This window comes from Stegodyphus dumicola, chromosome X2, assembly GCF_044657685.1.
Source record: "Stegodyphus dumicola isolate Sdum_Otavi_A_Nest chromosome X2, ASM4465768v1".
Classification (NCBI taxonomy): Eukaryota; Metazoa; Arthropoda; class Arachnida; order Araneae; family Eresidae; genus Stegodyphus; species Stegodyphus dumicola.
The window spans coordinates 155,055,239-155,076,499 of record NC_140781.1 but is presented as its reverse complement, the minus strand read 5'-3'; the positions used below and the strand labels follow the sequence as shown (position 1 = coordinate 155,076,499).

At 32.4% G+C, this 21,261-nt stretch overlaps 1 protein-coding gene across 3 annotated transcripts in view; it reads left to right on the top strand.

Annotated features, from left to right (window-relative positions):
- The window catches only part of LOC118181427 (uncharacterized), an 83,629-nt gene that overhangs the window by 7,070 nt on the left and 55,298 nt on the right, over nt 1–21,261 (top strand). For all 3 annotated transcript variants that reach the window (XM_085808750.1, XM_085808752.1, XM_085808751.1), the window contains exon 2: nt 13,059–13,168. In XM_085808750.1, the coding sequence (XP_085664876.1) occupies nt 13,100–13,168 (69 nt within the window). In that variant the 5' untranslated portion in view covers nt 13,059–13,099. The remainder of the gene's footprint in view (nt 1–13,058; nt 13,169–21,261) is intronic.

Here is a 21,261-nt window from a genome sequence, read left to right as displayed (position 1 = left end):
GCATCATAACAAAAACTGCGTTGTCTCGCATGATGTCATTTCATAGTTTCTTTCATGTAGAGTGCACCAACATCTTCTAAAAGTCAAATTCAATTACTGGAGACTTCACGCATTTTATGTGACTTCTTCGCGAACGTTTCTAACAGAGGATTAGTTCATTTTCTTAAAATTCATATAAAAGCAATAATATCAGTTCTTATACGATTTAAAGACACAATGTATATAGTTTTAAAGCCAAAAAAATCTTTTTTAAAGCCAAAAAAATCTTTTTTAATGATTATATCATAGCATTCAGATATTTAGCAAATTTATCTCATTTTCATCACGACATAATACCCAAATTTTGTATAATAATGTCAACGTAGCTCCTAGAAATGTCAGTGACAGAGTTTTAAAAACTGATGTTCATGCATGATTCATGATGATGATTTCCCATAAGAAAATTTAAGTGTAGACAAAAGCAATTTAATAAAATCTTAGAATAGTGTAAAATATATTTTAATTTTATAATAGTTATCTTTAATTTTGAAACCCTTTCCTTTCAATTCTTGTTTCACACTACAATTCCTTACCAGAATGAGTTTTTCGTATCGCGTTTTGTACTAATGAGTTAAAATAAGTATTTAAGGAAAGTTCAAGTTACTTCAGAGAGAGTGCTTAGGAGTCCTTAAAGCGAGTGTTTGCCTTCTGGCTACTTCGTTCTTGAATCTATTGCGCTCGGCCGTTCCTGTTGATAATCGCCGGCTAGTTTAATTTAAGGGGCAACTACGTTAGGCATTTGTGTCTAGCTTCGGCTAAGTCTAGTTAGTTTAGTGTGAGATTAGTTTATTATTTTTTTATCATGATTTAAAAGCCCAAATGGAGGCTTTCTTGTAAGCCCAAGATGGGGCCATCTGTTATTATTTCTTTAAGTGAATAAAAGGGTATTCATACGAGACAAATCAAGAGAATGCAATCAAAACAAGTCCGTAGAATTTATGGCATGCTGTAATCGAAATGTACAAAGCTAAAAATGTCGAAAATAGATATTTTCGCTCCCCGAGTTTTAAAAATAGCATTCATATCTTTTCAAAAAGAGCTCCAAAGTAAATAAGCATTTGTTTAAAAAGTATACTCCTATGTTCAAATGTTCGGGGAAAATGGTTTTAGTTCCATCAAAAATGTAAAAAGTTATAACCTTGTTACCTTTGAAATAATATCTACTGAAGCATACACATCTCTATCGCTACGGTGCTCCTGACATTATTACACACATTCAAAGAATGGCTTTTTTTTTTCCAATCTGCCGTCGGGCCGTTTTGGATTGCTAGAATAGCCTGAAAACATTGACTTAGTAGAACCATATTCATACGAGAGAACAGAGGATAGAGACGGTGAGAAATTTGGCAAATAAAGTGGTTATGACTTGGCGAGGATCTGTTTCTAAGCAAAAAAAAACACAAATTTCTTTGTTTGAATGTATTTGCATAAATTGAAACTTCAAGCTGCATTGTAAAAATATCACTGAATTCTGTTTGCATCATAACAAAAACTGCGTTGTCTCGCATGATGTCATTTCATAGTTTCTTTCATGTAGAGTGCACCAACATCTTCTAAAAGTCAAATTCAATTACTGGAGACTTCACGCATTTTATGTGACTTCTTCGCGAACGTTTCTAACAGAGGATTAGTTCATTTTCTTAAAATTCATATAAAAGCAATAATATCAGTTCTTATACGATTTAAAGACACAATGTATATAGTTTTAAAGCCAAAAAAATCTTTTTTAAAGCCAAAAAAATCTTTTTTAATGATTATATCATAGCATTCAGATATTTAGCAAATTTATCTCATTTTCATCACGACATAATACCCAAATTTTGTATAATAATGTCAACGTAGCTCCTAGAAATGTCAGTGACAGAGTTTTAAAAACTGATGTTCATGCATGATTCATGATGATGATTTCCCATAAGAAAATTTAAGTGTAGACAAAAGCAATTTAATAAAATCTTAGAATAGTGTAAAATATATTTTAATTTTATAATAGTTATCTTTAATTTTGAAACCCTTTCCTTTCAATTCTTGTTTCACACTACAATTCCTTACCAGAATGAGTTTTTCGTATCGCGTTTTGTACTAATGAGTTAAAATAAGTATTTAAGGAAAGTTCAAGTTACTTCAGAGAGAGTGCTTAGGAGTCCTTAAAGCGAGTGTTTGCCTTCTGGCTACTTCGTTCTTGAATCTATTGCGCTCGGCCGTTCCTGTTGATAATCGCCGGCTAGTTTAATTTAAGGGGCAACTACGTTAGGCATTTGTGTCTAGCTTCGGCTAAGTCTAGTTAGTTTAGTGTGAGATTAGTTTATTATTTTTTTATCATGATTTAAAAGCCCAAATGGAGGCTTTCTTGTAAGCCCAAGATGGGGCCATCTGTTATTATTTCTTTAAGTGAATAAAAGGGTATTCATACGAGACAAATCAAGAGAATGCAATCAAAACAAGTCCGTAGAATTTATGGCATGCTGTAATCGAAATGTACAAAGCTAAAAATGTCGAAAATAGATATTTTCGCTCCCCGAGTTTTAAAAATAGCATTCATATCTTTTCAAAAAGAGCTCCAAAGTAAATAAGCATTTGTTTAAAAAGTATACTCCTATGTTCAAATGTTCGGGGAAAATGGTTTTAGTTCCATCAAAAATGTAAAAAGTTATAACCTTGTTACCTTTGAAATAATATCTACTGAAGCATACACATCTCTATCGCTACGGTGCTCCTGACATTATTACACACATTCAAAGAATGGCTTTTTTTTTTCCAATCTGCCGTCGGGCCGTTTTGGATTGCTAGAATAGCCTGAAAACATTGACTTAGTAGAACCATATTCATACGAGAGAACAGAGGATAGAGACGGTGAGAAATTTGGCAAATAAAGTGGTTATGACTTGGCGAGGATCTGTTTCTAAGCAAAAAAAAACACAAATTTCTTTGTTTGAATGTATTTGCATAAATTGAAACTTCAAGCTGCATTGTAAAAATATCACTGAATTCTGTTTGCATCATAACAAAAACTGCGTTGTCTCACATGATGTCATTTCATAGTTTCTTTCATGTAGAGTGCACCAACATCTTCTAAAAGTCAAATTCAATTACTGGAGACTTCACGCATTTTATGTGACTTCTTCGCGAACGTTTCTAACAGAGGATTAGTTCATTTTCTTAAAATTCATATAAAAGCAATAATATCAGTTCTTATACGATTTACGAATACACACACAAAAAAAAATTTCTCCAAACAGAATGTGTACTGGAAGTTGCGAAATAAATTAGCTGCATTGTGAGACTGTAATATATCCAAGAAAATAAGCGAAAAGTTTAATTCCAATAATAAGATCGAATCTGCGAACTTTCTTGAACGCCGAGAATTTCCTTCTTGTAATTCCAGCTTATACGAAATTTTATTAAACATATCTGGTAGGTTTGTAAGTCTCTGTAGTAACTACTTGAACTCAACGGTAATTCGCTACTTAGTTCACTAAGTTCCTTGACATTTTATCTAGACAAAGTACTGAGGAACATTATAATAGAATTATCTTTCTTCTCTCATGAACTTCATTTTAATATAAGACTTTGCTTATATGCACACTCTAGAGCACGTTAAAATTAAGACTAAGAGTAATTAACAGATACATGCACAATATGTTTAAAAAAGAATACGCGACTAAATTTTTCTTATATAAAATGCTATAATTTTAGAAATTAATCAATTAAGATAAGCTTTCGGATTACAGAAATTTTGATCCTATGACACTTGTTTTGACCTTATTCATGAGCACGTCTTGAATTCTCCATTGGCAACAAAGGCCACATCGTCGGCGAAGGCAACGCTTTTGGTGTGAGATAACCATTTATGTTGGAAAATTTTATGGAATGCTAGGTTCCAGAAATCCACGCTAAGGCAAGAGAACTGCGGATAGCCTCTTGCTTGCTTCTTTTCGATTAATCTCTCATTATTATACCCAGTAACAGACTATTTAAGTAATTATGTAATCATATGGCAAACACTGTGTGTAAATAAAGTGAATTATATTTAGTGTAATCACACTGTAACCATTGAATGCATATCATGAGAACAAGTTGTATGATTTTTTTATTTATATAATCTGTTTTCAAAAACGTAAAATATCTAGTGACCGGTACGCAATTGTATCGAATAAATGTTATATCTGGTGAAGTTTGAATGGTGTAATCTGAATCATGTAGGAGCTACGTAATTACTGAATGTAAATGCTACACGATAAATGTTTCGATAATATCGCAGGTCCAGACATAAGATGAGATATCCGGTGACATCGCCAGTGATGGCAGAGCTTGCTATGTCTGTTGCACCATACAGCAATTGCATCCCGACACCAGAAAAACACAGAGTGTCCTAGGAATGCATTATTAAACTGGATAACTAGTGTAAGGGGCATTTACCTACTTATTCATGGTAAATAATAGAAGGCCCTGCGCTTATACCTAACCTAACCTATGACACGTTTAAGCAAATTTTATAAGGGTTTCTATGAAGAAGCATATATTAAAGATATTTTTTAAAAGAACTGAGGAAAAAAAACTAATTCTGTAATACGCGAAAAATAGCTCTGCAAATTTGTCGAGATTATATGACTTTATCATTTCATCCGTTAAAAGGTAACGTTGAAAACATCGATTTAAGAAGTCAGATACAAACTGAATTTCGTTTGTTTAAATATTCCGAAATTTAACTCTCTTACAAATAGAGATCTGAAACCGATACGTACATTATCATGCTTCTTTGACGTGTAAGGAATTGTTTAAGACTTTCCCTACGTAAGTGTCTTAAAACTATGTAACCTCAACGTACTTAGTAAACGTAGAAGAATTTTGCTAAAAATAAAATCTCAGGCAATTTTCCTGATATATTGATGGATTAGCGTTTTATTCCAATAATCAAATTATGAAAAATACTTTACTTATATAATTTCAATGTTCTCATAAATTATATAAGTTTTAAATATTTTTTACTGAAGTGTATTACAAATGTGTATGACAAATATCGCCTTTTATTAAAGTTCTACCGTGTGTATTAATAGATATTTAGAAATGCAGTCTCTTAAACGCCACATATAGAGCAAATGTAATTTTGCTTCACCCTTCACTTCTCATTAATTTAAGAATCTATCAAAGTAATAAAAACACCTCCTCGGGATGTTTTGATCAAGATGAAAAAAATATTACATGATTTTAATTCTAAAGCAGCGACGAAACGAATATAAAGAGAAAGGAATCCATAGTATGTTGGGTTGCTTGAATTACTATTTTTAACTCTTTTGTGCGGTAAAATCCCTTATTAATTACTTCAAATATACAGTTTTGAATTGCATCATAGATTTTATTTAAAATCAGAAATTTAAAACAAAACGAGTTGCGCGGTGTTGTGCCTCCTCCAATTCCGCCTCTACATCCTATCCATATACCCTCATCATTAATGAAATAATGTAATTAGTTCACAAGGGCAAAGGGAAAACTGTATCGTTTCTTTTCCCCGCTACATGGTTAACTAGTTTCTCCCTATCTGCATGCTGTCTCCACATAGCATTCGAAGCAAGAAGAAATGAGTGTTAATTAGTTTGTAAAGTTTATTTAGTTTCATTAACCTGTTAATTTGTTTTTCTCTCCTTCTCGTTTCCCATTTTCCTGCTAGAATGTAAATTTCTAACTCACGTGTATTCAAATGAGTTAGAAAGTGGATAGTATTTAAAGGAATGTTTTAGAGGGTAGGAATCACAGCATGTTCCGCCTATTGGTGTCCACGTTGCTTATTTGATTCTCTTGAGAGCTATATTCTACTTCGTATTGAGAGACGTATTCTACGTCGTTGCAATATTCTCTCCATTAGGTTAGAGCCAACTTGCGAGTTTCTCTATCTGCGCAGCCCTTGGGCTAACTACCGTTTACTTAATTAAGTCAAATTCATTACTTTTGGTTTAAGCCATAAATGTCGGCTAATCTATAAGCCCAAGAGGTGCCTTCTGTTAAACTTTGAGTAAATAAATGAATCCTTTACACCTTTTCTCAGTCTCTGTAATACTATACAAGATATAGTGTTATAAAATAGATCTTATTAAAATAAGCACTTTAAAATATCGATAAAACTTTATAAACATACTAAATAAAAGCCAATAACATATTAAATAAATAGATAAATTACATACAAATACCTTCGTAAAACAAGAGCTGTCTCAATCAGTCTGATAATAGATAAAATTTGCAAATAGATAAAATTGTTTACAATTTATTAATTTAAGTAAAAATAGAAAATATAGGCACAATTTAACATGGATATTCTGTATTGCTTGAACTAAATTATTTTACAATTTGCAGTGAAAAAACCATATGGATACCATATAAAGAAAAATAAGGTTTCATAGTTTATTTCAATTAAAAAGCACAGTCAGTAGTCACAAAAAGCCAATACACACACACAACACACCAAAAACAAAACAAAACAAAAAAAAAAAAAAAAAATACTCCAAACAGAATGTGTACTGAAAGTTGTGAAATAAACTAGCTGCATTGTGAGACTGTAATATATCCAAAAAATTAAGCGAAAAGTTTGATTCCAATGATAAGGCCGAATCTGCGAACTTTCTGAACACCGAGAATTTTCTTCTTCTAATTCCAGTTTATCCGAAATTTTATTAAATATATCAAAGACTAGGCCTACGAATTGTTTGAATCGAATATTCTCTATTTTCCTCTTGAGATTAAAAATAAACTTGCACGTAAATATTACCATATGTAAATGCCATCACTATTCGTAGCATAAGTGAAATTTAAAAGATCGAATCACTGATTTTGCGAATATCAGCATTAACTGTACCAGTGTCCAACTTTTATCTGGCACCAGAATGAATTAATAACTGATTAACATAATGTATTTACTGATTATGCTTGGAAATATATTATAGAGCGTTATGAATTGATCAGCCAAAACTGAATTAAGACTCTAGAAGAGCGGTTCTCAACCTTTTGACTAACGCGTACCACCTAAACAAAAACTTAAAAACTTTAGTACCACCACTACATTTTACAATGATTATTTTTTAATTTATCCATAGAGCTATTAAAAAGTATATTTTTGCACAACCTATTATCTATTTTTACTAAATATGCGCACGTAAAAAATATTAGATTAAAAATTGATAACCATTTTAATTATCAAAATTTAAGTTATAATACTTAAATTTTATAATACTTAAATATTATAAAATTATACTTAAATTTATAATACTTTAATTTTATAATTCTAAAACTTAGTGCGAAATCTGAGCCTAGACAAATTTCTTTGTACCTGGTCTTATTTCACTTAGTTTTAACCGCAAATTAGGATGTGCTTTTAAATTTGTTCTGTATTTATTTTTTAAATATAACATAGAAGAAAATCCTTGTTCACACAAATAGGTTGCACAAAAAGAGCAATAAAATTTTAATAGTCTTATTTGAAATGCCTTTAAATTATTTTTTCCGGTTCAACCAAAAGTTAACAAGTTTATTATTTTTTAAATCTTCAGTTAAGAGTTCGATCACAGGAAATTTCTGTCAATTGTTCTTTTCCTTCTCGACATAAAATTTCAGGTACATTTGAACAAAATGGGTTTCTAATACAATTATCTTCTTCATAATCCTCGGGAAAATAAATGTTGAAATTATTTGTTAATGAGGGAAAAAAATGATTTTTAATGTTGGATGCTCTTTTTTAATTTTTTTTTTAAATTTTATTATTTTCAAATTATTTTCTGTTAGAAAACTTTCTGAAAGTGGTGAAAAGCTTAAAAATATTATTATCCAACTCTTTGATTGCTCGAGTTTTTTTATCATAACATTTATTTTACCTCCAATAGTAACCTCTTTAACACTTTTTACTTGTAATCCTAAATTTGATTCATTTAACTTTCCAAAAATATCAGCTAAATATGCTAAAAGCGCCAATCATAATCCACTAAATAAACATTTTTGAAATTTAAATTTTGAATCACAGATCAAAATTTTAATTTCTGATCGAAGGTAAAAAAAAAACGATTTAAAATTTGCCTCTGGATAACCACCTTTCTTTGGAATGTAACAAAAGCGTTTCATGTTCACTGCCCATCTCTTGACATAAAATCGTAAATATTCTAGCTTCGCTTTTACTAAAATTAACAATTTTCACGGCTTGATTCAAAACGAGTTTCAGGTTTTCGGAGATTGCTTTGGCTGCTAAAGCTTCACGATGAATGGAGGCAGTAAGTAAATTCAGTTTCAGGTCCTATTTTTCTTACCCGAGAAAAAACATCGGTATATTTTCCTGTTAAAGCCTGAGCTTCGTCACTGCATACAGCAATGCACCTATTCCAAGAACTATCATTTTCAATCATAAAATTGCCAATTATTTTGAAAATTTTATTTGCAGTTGCTCTATCATGAAGAGATTCACAAAATAAATACTCTTTGGCAATCCGTTTATCTTCTTCGAATCGTATGTAAATTAATAATTGAACAAAGTTCTTTATATCCGTACTTTCATCCAATTATAATGCAAAATACTCACTGTGTTTTATTTTTTGAATAAATGTCTCTTTTATGGAATTTGCCATTTCTTGAATTCGTAGATTTACTGTATCATTTCAAAACGGAATATTATTAATTTCATTAGCCTCTTTTTCTTTCAATAATGTTAAAACCATATCTTTAGCTGCTGGTAATATAAGCTTTTCTCCAATAGTGTGAGTTCAATAGTGTTCAATCTTGGCAATTCTTAGAACTAGCTTACTTGGAAACTGACTTCCAAAGCTTTTTCACTTGAAGTAACAAAACCTTTAATGACTTGTTTACTATTTTTGAACTCCGATAATGTCTTCTTAAAATATTCTTCAGATTTATCCTTTAAACTGAGATTTATAGATTCAAAATGTCTTTTAAGAAACGATGGTTTTATACTTTGGTTGGATAATAGTTCACCGCAAACAACGCACTGAGCATGAGAGACCATTTCATCTCCATATGAATAAATATGATGAATAACTTTCATTAGATTTTCAATGAACAACTTTGTTTTTCTTTTCGATATTCTTAATGTTAGTAGATTGTCCTGGATCTATCACCTGTGAATCATCACTTTCCGGCTTAGTCAATAATAGCCATTTCTCCATTTGGAAAATCTAGGCTTATTTTATTATTTGTTCACAATATATATTACGAATTCTTTAAAAACAAACGACGATATTCTCAAATCGCATAGAAAAGTAAGGACTACAAAGCAACAAGAAGACAAAATACCTGCTGTCAGAGACAGCAAATAGATGTAAAAAAAAAAATATTCTATTTGAAAATAGAGCAGTATGAGTCCGGAAATTGAGACGCATAAAGTACAGGCATGCTAATAAATCGATCAACTCAAAAAGAATTAATGAGATACTATTATCTCTTTATAGGAACTTATTTTTATTTCCTTTTACATACAATATCTATTTATATTACTCCTTTTAAAAGCTTTTTAAAATACTAAAAGAATATAAGTGAAAATGAAAACGGATTATTTTGTTTAAATCTCTGAGAGAGAATGGACCTTGAACAAAACTCAGATCGCATAAAATTACGAGTGTTACGAGTGTTACGAGAGAAAAAAACAGGATGTTGGAGTACAAACTATTTTTAACTATTAGTTTCAAAAGAAACTAATAGTTAAAAATAGTTTGTTACTTTACGTACCCCTTATTATTTTGCGTACTACCAACGTACCACCGGTTGAGAATCATACTGTAAATCTAATAAATTTTTAATTTTTAATGTGCGCATTTCATTATTTCGCATATCAATACGCAAATATTACAGCCAACTTTAAACAATACACGTAAATCTAACTTCCATTCATAAATATAATTTTTTTTTTCAAAATTTGGTACTCAGCAGCATGCTCTTTAAGAGAACTCAGGATATGCTCCTGCCTGCAAGATTTCTTTTGTTTTACTCTTTAAGAGAACTCAGGATATGCTCCTGCCTGCAAGATTTCTCTTGTTTTACTCTTTAAGAGAACTCAGGATATGCTCCTGCCTGCAAGATTTCTCTTGTTTTACTTGGATCAACTTCTATGAGGTACCAGAATTGGGGTGGCGAAGCATTTACGCTATTCAGTGCCTAATCGAGAAAGGAGTTCTAATTGATATGTTCTGATTAATTAAGTAATCTGAAGAATTCATTGAAAAAGATAAGAATTTTAAGGAAGTTACGAAATTCCTGTCACGTTGCCTGGACTGTTTTTAAAGGGAAGGGAAAATAATGAATAGAATGAAGAAGGCTGGGTGTAAGATGTATCTCCCACTTCCCCCCCCCAAAAAAAATGCTTTGCAGTCCGCGTTTCTATATATATATATATACCAATACATGGTTGTACACAATGTTTCTTCCTAAGTTCTCATTTTTAATGAGATATTTCTTACAATCTGTATTCTTCTGACTTCATATTTTTAAAACACAAGAAATGAAGTCACTTAATGCTACCATAACTGGCGTAATCCATCGCAACATTTAAGTTGTGAAGTTATCATATGATTAAAGATTTCGGGCTAATTTTAGTAGGATAATCTATTTTTGATGTTCCTTTTTCTAGTCACCAGGATACGGAATCCCAGTTTGATTTAACTTGCTTTTTATAAATTGTAGATGTTAATAAAGCAATATATTTACATTTTAAAATTGAATTTTCATTCGGGATACCATATTTTAGTGACCTAGGCAATGAGACTTTATTTTAATGTCAAGGTCCCTAAGACAGCCTTACGATGTTAAATTTAGCCGAAATTTCAATTACATTACAACCTCTTAGATCAAATGTTGCAGTGAATTACATCAGTTCTGCTGCACTGTAGGTCTTCATTTGTCATATTTTCATAAGTTAATAATCAGATAACTACTAGCGACTTACAGAGCAAAAGTAAATGAGCTTCAAATATTAATAAACAGTTTTTGAATCTTTGAAATAACACAAATCAAGGGGTGCTTGTTCCTAGAATTCTGGCCGACACAAGTTGCAGTCATGCTCCAATATTCGAAGATTCAGTAACTGAGGGTTTATTTAGTCATTTAGTTGAGTTTCAGAGCGAAAGAGGGATAGGACATGCCGTTAATTTTAAAATTTTTAAATTTCAAAATGTTAGCAGCTGACAGCAGTCCGTAACACAGCTGAAATACAGCGTTTAGTTAGTGCCCAATACTGTCTTCTCAAGCTCTTAATTTTCTTTCATTCTTACGTCTAGTACTCACCCTGTTTTCATTAGCTACGCATTGTTGCTACTCTCTTGCTCTTAAGCGAATATATATTTACCATAATAAGGACTCTAGAATGTAAGAGTATTCATGTTACAAGTGTTTAAAGTAACACTTGTAGCATCGCTATTCTAGTAAACTTGATTAACTACTCTAGTCAGTGAATTTCAGTAGCAGTAAGGAGTTGAAAATTACTTACTAGCATGCCAATTAGGGCCAGCAAAATGAATGATTCTTACCTCTGGAGTTTTGTTATATACAGTGCAGGAATTACGTTTCCTTATTTCTCACACTTTTTTATTCGGTTTAAAGTAAACTTTCGAAATCCCTTACTCTCATAAATACAAGAAAAAAAATATTCCTGTGTGCAACATATTTTACACTATTTTATTTAATAATACAGTTTATAAAGCAATATAGTGCACAGAAAACTTTATTAATATTTTATTTAGTGTCTTATTCGTCTAATTTATTTCTTAAATTTAAAGACATTTATAAAGACGATAAAACTGCGCATATATATATATTGCACTAAAAATGGTGTATGCAACACTTTATATAGCATAACATGTATCCGTAGTAACTCTTGGAAAGTATTACCCATTGGTATGGGAGTGCCATTATATAACCTCACTAACATAAACTTAAACTGCACTTAATCTAAGGCTTAACTACCTCAAGGTAACTTCAGTCTTCTTTTGTTTACCGAAAACCTGTGTAATTTATAACATAATTGTCCTCCACTCGTTAGACAGCATAAATGCTAATCACGTATCCAATTCTTTCGTCTATATCATTTCCGTCAACGTTTTGCCTAATTTTATGGAAACAAAATAGAGAGTTGAAGCATTAGAAATCAAAAGAAACTAAGGAAGTTTAAATAAAACTGGTTATTTAAATAAAAAACTTACAATATTTATATTAATCATTTCACCTTAGGGGGGGGAGGTTTACTTTATTTTTTTAACAGTTGTTTTTATTTTGAAGCAAGCCTTTCCTTTACCTTCTAGTTTCTCACCTATGTTTCCCTGCCAGAATGAGTTTTTAGGATTAAGCTTTATGCAAATAAGGTACAAACGAGTATTTAGGTTGATGTCTGGGTCACTTCATTAGGAAAAGGGTGTTCTATCTTCCGGTCACGTTGTTGCTTTTAGTTTAAGTTTCCTATTCTATGGCCGCACTTAATACATGCGTGCTAGCCAACGCAGGTTAACCTTAATTAAGGCCGAACTTCACGAGTTTGATCCTGTGCAGCTTCGGATGGTTAATTTTAATTAACATTAGCTTAGTTTCATATTTTCTATTTTGAGTTAAAGCTCAAGTGGAGGCTTCTTTTACTCCCGAGAGGGGTCTTCTGTAAATATATTTTGAGTTGGAATAAAGGGTAATTAAACCCTTCTCCGAAGTTGTTACTTTCACTTCAAAAACTCAGATAATAGTCGCTACATAGTTCTCAATATTCTAGCTTTTAAGGAGCTCTAGTTTAGATAGTATATTACAACCTAATGCACAGCACAATAAAAGCATATTGTTTCTTAATGCTTCCTTCAAAGTGAGCCATGCATCTAAATATTTTCTTACATTAAGTGGTATATCAAAGGTCTGCATGATTTACGTATTTTACTCTTATTCTTACACATTTAGGTTTTACGGGAGTCTTAGTACATATAATTTTTTCTATCTCATTTCATTTCATTGCTTACTATTTCATTAATTAAAGTTGTTGCGAACTGAATTTCAATCTGTATTTACAGAATAAGACGAAACAAGTTTGGAAATTACACATTTATATGTCATGGAATCTCCAGATGGATTTGCTTTTGAGATGGCAGGCACTAGCTCTTTCCGAAGCTTATACTTACAGGTAAGATAATAATTAAGCTGCCAAAGCTAGAAGTTACATAATTTGTTTTGAAATGATATGTTTTTATTTTTAGTAGCTTTGATGATGAGGTTTGGAGAACACACAATAACTGTTCGTATGTGATTATTAATTACCTTATTTTCTGAATTTAAAAAAAAAGAGAAAGAGAGAGATTGATTTATGTAGACTTTTATATTTTATTTTAGAAGACATACTTTCAGTAATTCAACATCATTGTTTTCTTGAACTGAAAGTAAACGAGAGATTGGCCCGAAAACAATCCAGAAAGCCAGAGTGACAAATTTTCCAGAATTTACTGGTAGCTGAACACGAAAACTTGTACAATGGGAAAAGTAAAACTGTGAAAAGAAACAAAGCCTGTTGTGTGAACTAGGGTTTAAAAAATGGATTGAAATTTTAATCATTGACTAATATAAAAAGATTGTGCATATAAAAAGCTTCAAAGATATCTAATTCACCAACTAAGAAGATTTTTCGGATGATTATTTTAGCAGCAAAAAAATTATTCCATTCGAACTTTCCTACTTCTTCTGATTAGAAGTTATACCAGCACTGAGACCCAGACTATCAACTGTTTGGGTCATTTATGATCTATATGATGTTTTTCGGACATCAGATGATTTAATCAGTTTTGTTTATTATCAGGTGTTTATACATATTATTGGTCTTTCACACTTATCAGAAATATAAAGATATGAATTTCATATGCAGAAACAGATATTAAAGGAGGCAATATTATTCGTGCATTTTTATGAACCCTCATATTTTTCAAGTTTTTAATAAAGAGCTTGTAACATTTTTATTTACTATTATTAGTTTGCAATGAATCACAGAAATTAGCCCATGGACTATTTTAACCTGCAATTTCAAATGTAAATTTGCAATTTGGCTTGATTTGATAACAATCTACATTTCATTTAGAACAGATCAGTTCGCAGCCACTAATTTTACCTGCCTTGTTCTAAGAATTCGAGCGCGAGAGCATACACTCATATATATATATATATATACACTCTTTTGCAAAAAAATCGAAGCACCAAGAAGGACTTTTGCGATCGTGACGAAATTTCGTATGCAAAAAAACCTTGATCGAACATGCAAATGATCAAAGTTTCAAGGCAAATAAACAGGAATTGCGATCATAGAGCGCATTTCTAGTGCGCAATTTGCAAAGTATAAAACCAGTAACAGAGGCGGATTTTTTTTTATTTTGTTGCTGCCATCGTAATTCCATAAAGAAGCAACTAAAGATGCCATTACAACGATATCGAAGACCTTACAGACAACTAACTAAACGACTTGGAACGTGGTCGCATTACGGGGCTGCGTGAAGCTATGTGTTCATACAGAGCAATAGGCCGCCATCTGCAGCGTACAGACACTGCTGTGCAAAAATGTTGGCAGCAATGGTTGCTACAAGGAAATTGCTGACGAAATGAAGGCTCTGGAAAGCCAAGGAACACAAATGCAAGGCAAGATAGGATGATTCTTTGCCAGGCCCGAACCGCCCCAACGATATCATTGCCGACTATTCAACGCACTACAGTCACGTCTACTACTATTTTCAACTTTTGGAATCCTTGCATTAAGAGGAAAATTTATTAGCACTGAGTTCACAGTCTGTTTCTTGTTAATTTTTTATGAAACACATCTAAGATAATTTAATATTGAAAGAGTAAAGTTTATCTTTCGTTACTCGAAAGGAAAGTACATAATTCTTTGAAGATTAATAACTCTGTTAAACTATATTTAAAAATATTATAAAATTATTCAAGAAAATAATTCCTCCTCCCAATAACCAGACACTTGCGCATTAAGCTGTGTTAAAAATTGCTAAACCCGTTAGCCATTTAGCCGTCTTTTCACTAAGAATATTGCCCAGGAGTTACAATAGGGCGTCACCAATACTGCATCCGTAAAAAGGGGAATGCATATCTTCTCCAGAGTATGCTCTGTCGCCCGAAAATAAGGCATTCAGCACCTCTAACCCCCCACACCGAACAATGCCAATCAATAAAATAACAAAAGATATATATCTTCATATTCTGATGTAATATTTGCTGATGTAATACTCTTACATCATACACAAAAAAAATTATAAAGAAGAACATAATATTTTTTAATTTCAATTCTTTATCTTTGTGAAAAATTGGTTCTAAATTTCTTTCTTTATATATTTACTCTTACATATATATCTATAAAGACCTTCTTGAGCAGTATCAGAAAACTTCATGCATGATAAAAAGTAAACTCTATCAAATGTTTTCGAATCGAAATGTTTTCGTTCCATGGATAAAATCTAATTGAAAAGAACCAGTGGATTTGGATTATTTAGATTATAGCAAAGCACTCGAGGGTTTACGATAATGGATTCCTTCGGGGAGGATTTTTTAAAGGAACTGGCTAGTATTCACAATACACATGGAGAAAGCCACAAAACATCCCATGCAGTAAGCTCGTTCACTATGATGTGTACCCGGATCGATTTGCCAGTGTTCGGCCGTTTTACTGCCTCTCGGTCGCTGGTGGGCGAAAGAGGCCAGAGGATAGTGAATATAAGAAGCATTCCTTACTACGTAAGCAAAACCATTGAAGCATTGTAATATTCTGTTATTATTATTAGTAGAAATTCTCCTTAGGAAGAGTTACACATTTCATTGGAGGAACTATTTTCAGTGAGTTATAATGATATATTTATATATATCATAATAACTTATAATATTCGCATAAATTACACTGACAAAAGTTATCATTTGTGATAAAATAATCAGCCTCATTCGGGGGATAAGTGAAATTTAAAAGAATGATAGGGCTTTATGAGAAGAAAGGATTCTGCATATGAAAAATGTGATTACATGCAAACCCAAATGTAACAAAATCACAATGAATCTGATGGTTAAAAATATTTATTTTTAATCATAGAGATACTTTTTTAACACCCTGGGTTTCGTCAGCAATCTAAAAGCAAGACTTCTGCCTCCATGCATAGGAATACTTTTAGCCCATTTTCTACTAATACACCACGTATCTCTGCATTTCGGGTAACTTTCATATTCTAATTCATTTTGCATTTATGTACCGCTGATAAAACTAATCTTTCGGCGGCTCCCTAATTATTACGTAAAAACATGATGTTATAAAAATATTTTATTTATCACAGTTATGATGAAAAGCTTACAAAAATACATATTAATTCAGAAGTCAAACAACAAAAATCAGCGTTAATTTACAAAATTTTCACAGGACTAGTTTCGATGGTTTTACCGAACCATCATCTTCAGCTGCAAAACCGCAAATGAAAAAGATAGGAAATAATGATTAGATAAGATAAGAAAGCCTGGACAAGAATAAGCAAGTGGCGCCATCTGTTGGCGAAACCAGAACTAAAACATAATTTCTCTAAAAGCCGAAGGCAAATTTGGATTGGAATTAGGATCGTTAACTAGAACAGAAAGATTTTTATGAATGTGAAATGCCTCTAGAAAATCCAGTTCTCCAATGGAAGATGTTTTTTGAATAATTTTGGCAGCAGAAAAATTGAAAGTGTGATTTTCGGACCAACAATGTTGAGCAACAGAAGACTTCTGTGTTTCCTTTTTTCTAACATATGCCTCATGTTCTTTGACGCGAAATTTTAAGGCTCTCTTAGTTTGGCCAATGTACATTAAACCGCACTGGCAAGGAATCCTATAAATACCCCAGGAATTCATATCCGGAATGGGGTCCTTGAGTATAGAAGTTGGAATTTTATTGATGGGAGAGTAAAGAACCCGAAAGTTAAATTTCTGCAAAATATGTGCAACTTTATAGCTAATTGATGGAAAGAAGGGAATGACAACAGAATTTTTATAATCTCCTAAAATAAGAGTGTGGCTTTTAGTGTGTTGAGATGAGAATTTTTTAACTGCTTGATTAATAATGTTGGGTGAAAAGCCCCTGTCAATAGCTATTGCTTTTAAATAATTTAGTTCTTCATCAAGGGCTAGTTTGGAGGAGCAAACTTGAAGAGCACGGAAAACATAGGAATGAAATGAAGCTAACTTTTGTTTAGTCGGATGACATGATTTAAAGTGTGGTGGAAGGCAAACCGATGAAGGTTTACGGTAAACTGTAGTACTGAAGTTGGATGTGTTACGTGTGACTAGAATGTCGAGAAACGGGAGAGAATTGCAAGTCTCAAGTTCAAAAGTGAACTGAATAGCAGGATCAATAGAATTCATTGTTGAAAGAACTCTATTTAAATCATCTTTATTACCTTCAAACAGGGTAAAAGTATCGTCTACGTAGCGGAACCATGCCGGGAAGTTTAAAGTTTCAAACAATTTTGATTCATAATAATGCATGTAGATATCAGCCAGGATGGGACTGAGGGGGCTTCCCATGGCTAATCCCTCAGTTTGCTTGTAATATTTATTTTGGAAAACAAAATGTGTTTGTTTCAGACAGAGTTGAGTGAGAGAAATTAGCTCATCAATTTCGATGCAAAAGAAATGAAATTCGCGAAGTCTGGTTTCTAGACATCTTAGTGCACCCTCCACTGGGACATTGGTGAATAATGATTTTACATCAAAAGAAACCATGAGTAAATTACGAGGAGAAATGTTTTTAACCTTTTTTACAAACTCTATTGAATTTTTTATGGTGTAAATGTTATTGTCTAATAGAGTGGAAAATCTAGAAACTAAATATTTAGCTAATGGATACGAGGCAGTACCTAAATTTGATACAATAGGGCGGAAAGGAATACCACTTTTATGAATTTTGGGAAGAGCATATAATCTGGCACAATTCGCAACAGATGGGATAAGCGAATGTTTTAAGTTGCTTGAAATGATTTGCGAAGATTTGATCGCAGTTTTTATTTTTTAGACAGTTTTTATTTTTTAGGTAGATCGCAGTTTTCAAGAATTCTGTTAAATTGCAAGCTTGCCTTACTTCGGTCCGTGATAAGGGATACACGTCAACAATTGTCCAAAATTGAAAATGAACTCTATAAGCTTCATCTGGAACTCGCTAAATCATATCCAAAATTCACTGCCCTTGAACAAAAGTCTTGGTCTAGAACGGAGAATGCAGTTAACCGTCATAAAAACACCCTTGCAGTTAAATTCGAAAAACTTCTTTTACAGTCTTCCAGTTCAAGTAGTTCAAAAAATCTTCCCATTGTAAACATCAAGCCAATAGTTAATATTTCTAATGTTAGTCTTTCAGAAGAACAAGAGAGAATTCTAAAATATAATTTTAACTTCTCACAAACCTGTAAAACCTCGATTCCAAAGATTTTGGCTCCTATCGAAAAAGCTTTCAAGTTCAGTAAAGTTTCAGATTCACAGAAAGAAATGATTAGGCATCTTATCGCTCATAATGTGAAATTCAATAATAAACCTTTGAAACCAAATCTAACTGCGAGAGAAAGAGCTACAATGCGCGAAATTCATTCTAACCCGGATATTATCATTTCAAAGGCCGACAAAGGTGGCCAGATAGTCGTCATGGATAAGAACACTTACATCGATGGTGTCACTAAACTCTTAAACGAAGGACCATATAATCCGATCCCTAAAGATCCTTCACCTTCGGACTTATCCAAAATAAAAACTGCGATCAAATCTTCGCAAATCATTTCAAGCAACTTAAAACATTCGCTTATCCCATCTGTTGCGAATTGTGCCAGATTATATGCTCTTCCCAAAATTCATAAAAGTGGTATTCCTTTCCGCCCTATTGTATCAAATTTAGGTACTTCCTCGTATCCTTTAGCTAAATATCTAGTTTCTAGATTTTCCACTCTATTAGACAATAACATTTACACCATAAAAAATTCAATAGAGTTTGTAAAAAAGGTTAAAAACATTTCTCCTAGTAATTTACTCATGGTTTCTTTTGATATAAAATCATTATTCACCAATGTCCCAGTGCAGGGTGCATTAAGATGTCTAGAAACCAGACTTCGCGAATTTCATTTCTCTTGCATCGAAATTGAGGAGCTAATTTCTCTCACTCAACTCTGTTTGAAACAAACACATTTTGTTTTCCAAAATAATTATTACAAGCAAACTGAGGGATTAGCCATGGGAAGCCCCCTCAGTCCCATCCTGGCTGATATCTACATGCATTATTATGAATCAAAATTGTTTGAAACTTTAAACTTCCCGGCATGGTTCCGCTACGTAGACGATACTTTTACCCTGTTTGAAGGTAATAAAGATGATTTAAATAAAGTTCTTTCAACAATGAATTCTATTGATCCTGCTATTCAGTTCACTTTTGAACTTGAGACTTGCAATTCTCTCCCGTTTCTCGACATTCTAGTCACACGTAACACATCCAACTTCAGTACTACAGTTTACCGTAAACCTTCATCGGTTTGCCTTCCACCACACTTTAAATCATGTCATCCGACTAAACAAAAGTTAGCTTCATTTTATTCCTATGTTTTCCGTGCTCTTCAAGTTTGCTCCTCCAAACTAGCCCTTGATGAAGAACTAAATTATTTAAAAGCAATAGCTACTGACAGGGGCTTTTCACCCAACATTATTAATCAAGCAGTTAAGAAATTCTCATCTGAACACACTAAAAGCCACACTCTTATTTTAGGAGATTATAAAAATTCTGTTGTCATTCCCTTCTTTCCATCAATTAGCTATAAAGTTGCACATATTTTGCAGAAATTTAACTTTCGGGTTGTTTATTCTCCCATCAATAAAATTCCAACTTCTATACTCAAGGACCCCATTCCGGATATGAATTCCTGGGGTATTTATAGGATTCCTTGCCAGTGTGGTTTAATTTACATTGGCCAAACTAAGAGAGCCATAAAATTTCGCGTCAAAGAACATGAGGCATATGTTAGAAAAAGGAAACACAGAAGTCTTCTATTGCTCAACATTGCTGGTCCGAAAATCACACTTTCAATTTTTCTGCTGCCAAAATTATTCAAAAAACATCTTCCATTGGAGAACTGGATTTTCTAGAGGCATTTCACATTCATAAAAATCTTTCTGTTCTAGTTAACGATCCTAATTCCAATCCAAATTTGCCTTCGGCTTTTAGAGAAATTATGTTTTAGTTCTGGTTTCGCCAACAGATGGCGCCACTTGCTTATTCTTGTCCAGGCTTTCTTATCTTATCTAAACATTATTTCCTATCTTGTTCATTTGCGGTTTTGCAGCTGAAGATGATGGTTCGGTAAAACCATCGAAACTAGTCCTGTGAAAATTTTGTACGTATAACGCTGATTTTTGTTGTTTGACTTCTGAACATATAGTTATATTATAAACCGCAATTATATGCAGAGTGATTTATATCAGTTAAGGATATTATTAAAAATCTGAACTATATAAACTACTTTCAAATCTTTTGCTTTGTTAAAAGCAACGTATTAGTTTAATTGAAAAAGGAGAAAAAAATTAGAGAGTTTACTCCTTATCGGATATGCAAACTCCTCTAAATTCCTAAAATAATAAAATCCCCTCCAAAAAATTGCGCGTGAATGACAAATGAGAGATCTGATTACTCGTGGAACAGCATCGTTGCGAAGCCGCAAAGTGGATGGCCAACACATTAAACTTATTAATTTTCCGTAAGTCTTCTATAGTTAGGCTTAAAAGCTCAAAAGCCTTTGCAAGGATTCGAATCACGGACCTACCAATTTCCAGTTAGATGTATTAATTACATACACTATAAGAGCAAGCATAGAGGAGTGAGGGATAATTTCGAATAAATTATTTGTCCTTTAGCCATGATAAAAACGAAAAGTTTGGTATATTAACTTAATTGTGGCTTGAAATAAAACCTTGATTCGCTTCTGAAGTACCCTTTTTTAGTTTTTGTTTTTGTGTGTATGCGTTTTATTCATGTGGGGCTTTCCTTTTGTTGTTGTTATTGCTTCTTAGTTCATTTTGAATTAGTTACAGTAATTAGTTTGATTCAAAATTTAACAGATTAGAGTCAGAATGACAGGTAGAACTAGTATTTATAACTAGAAATGAGAAAAGTTCAGTTTTGGAGGAAGATAAATGTATATTCATAGTGTTAGAAAGGGGGGGGGGAAATGAAGAAGAATGTATGTA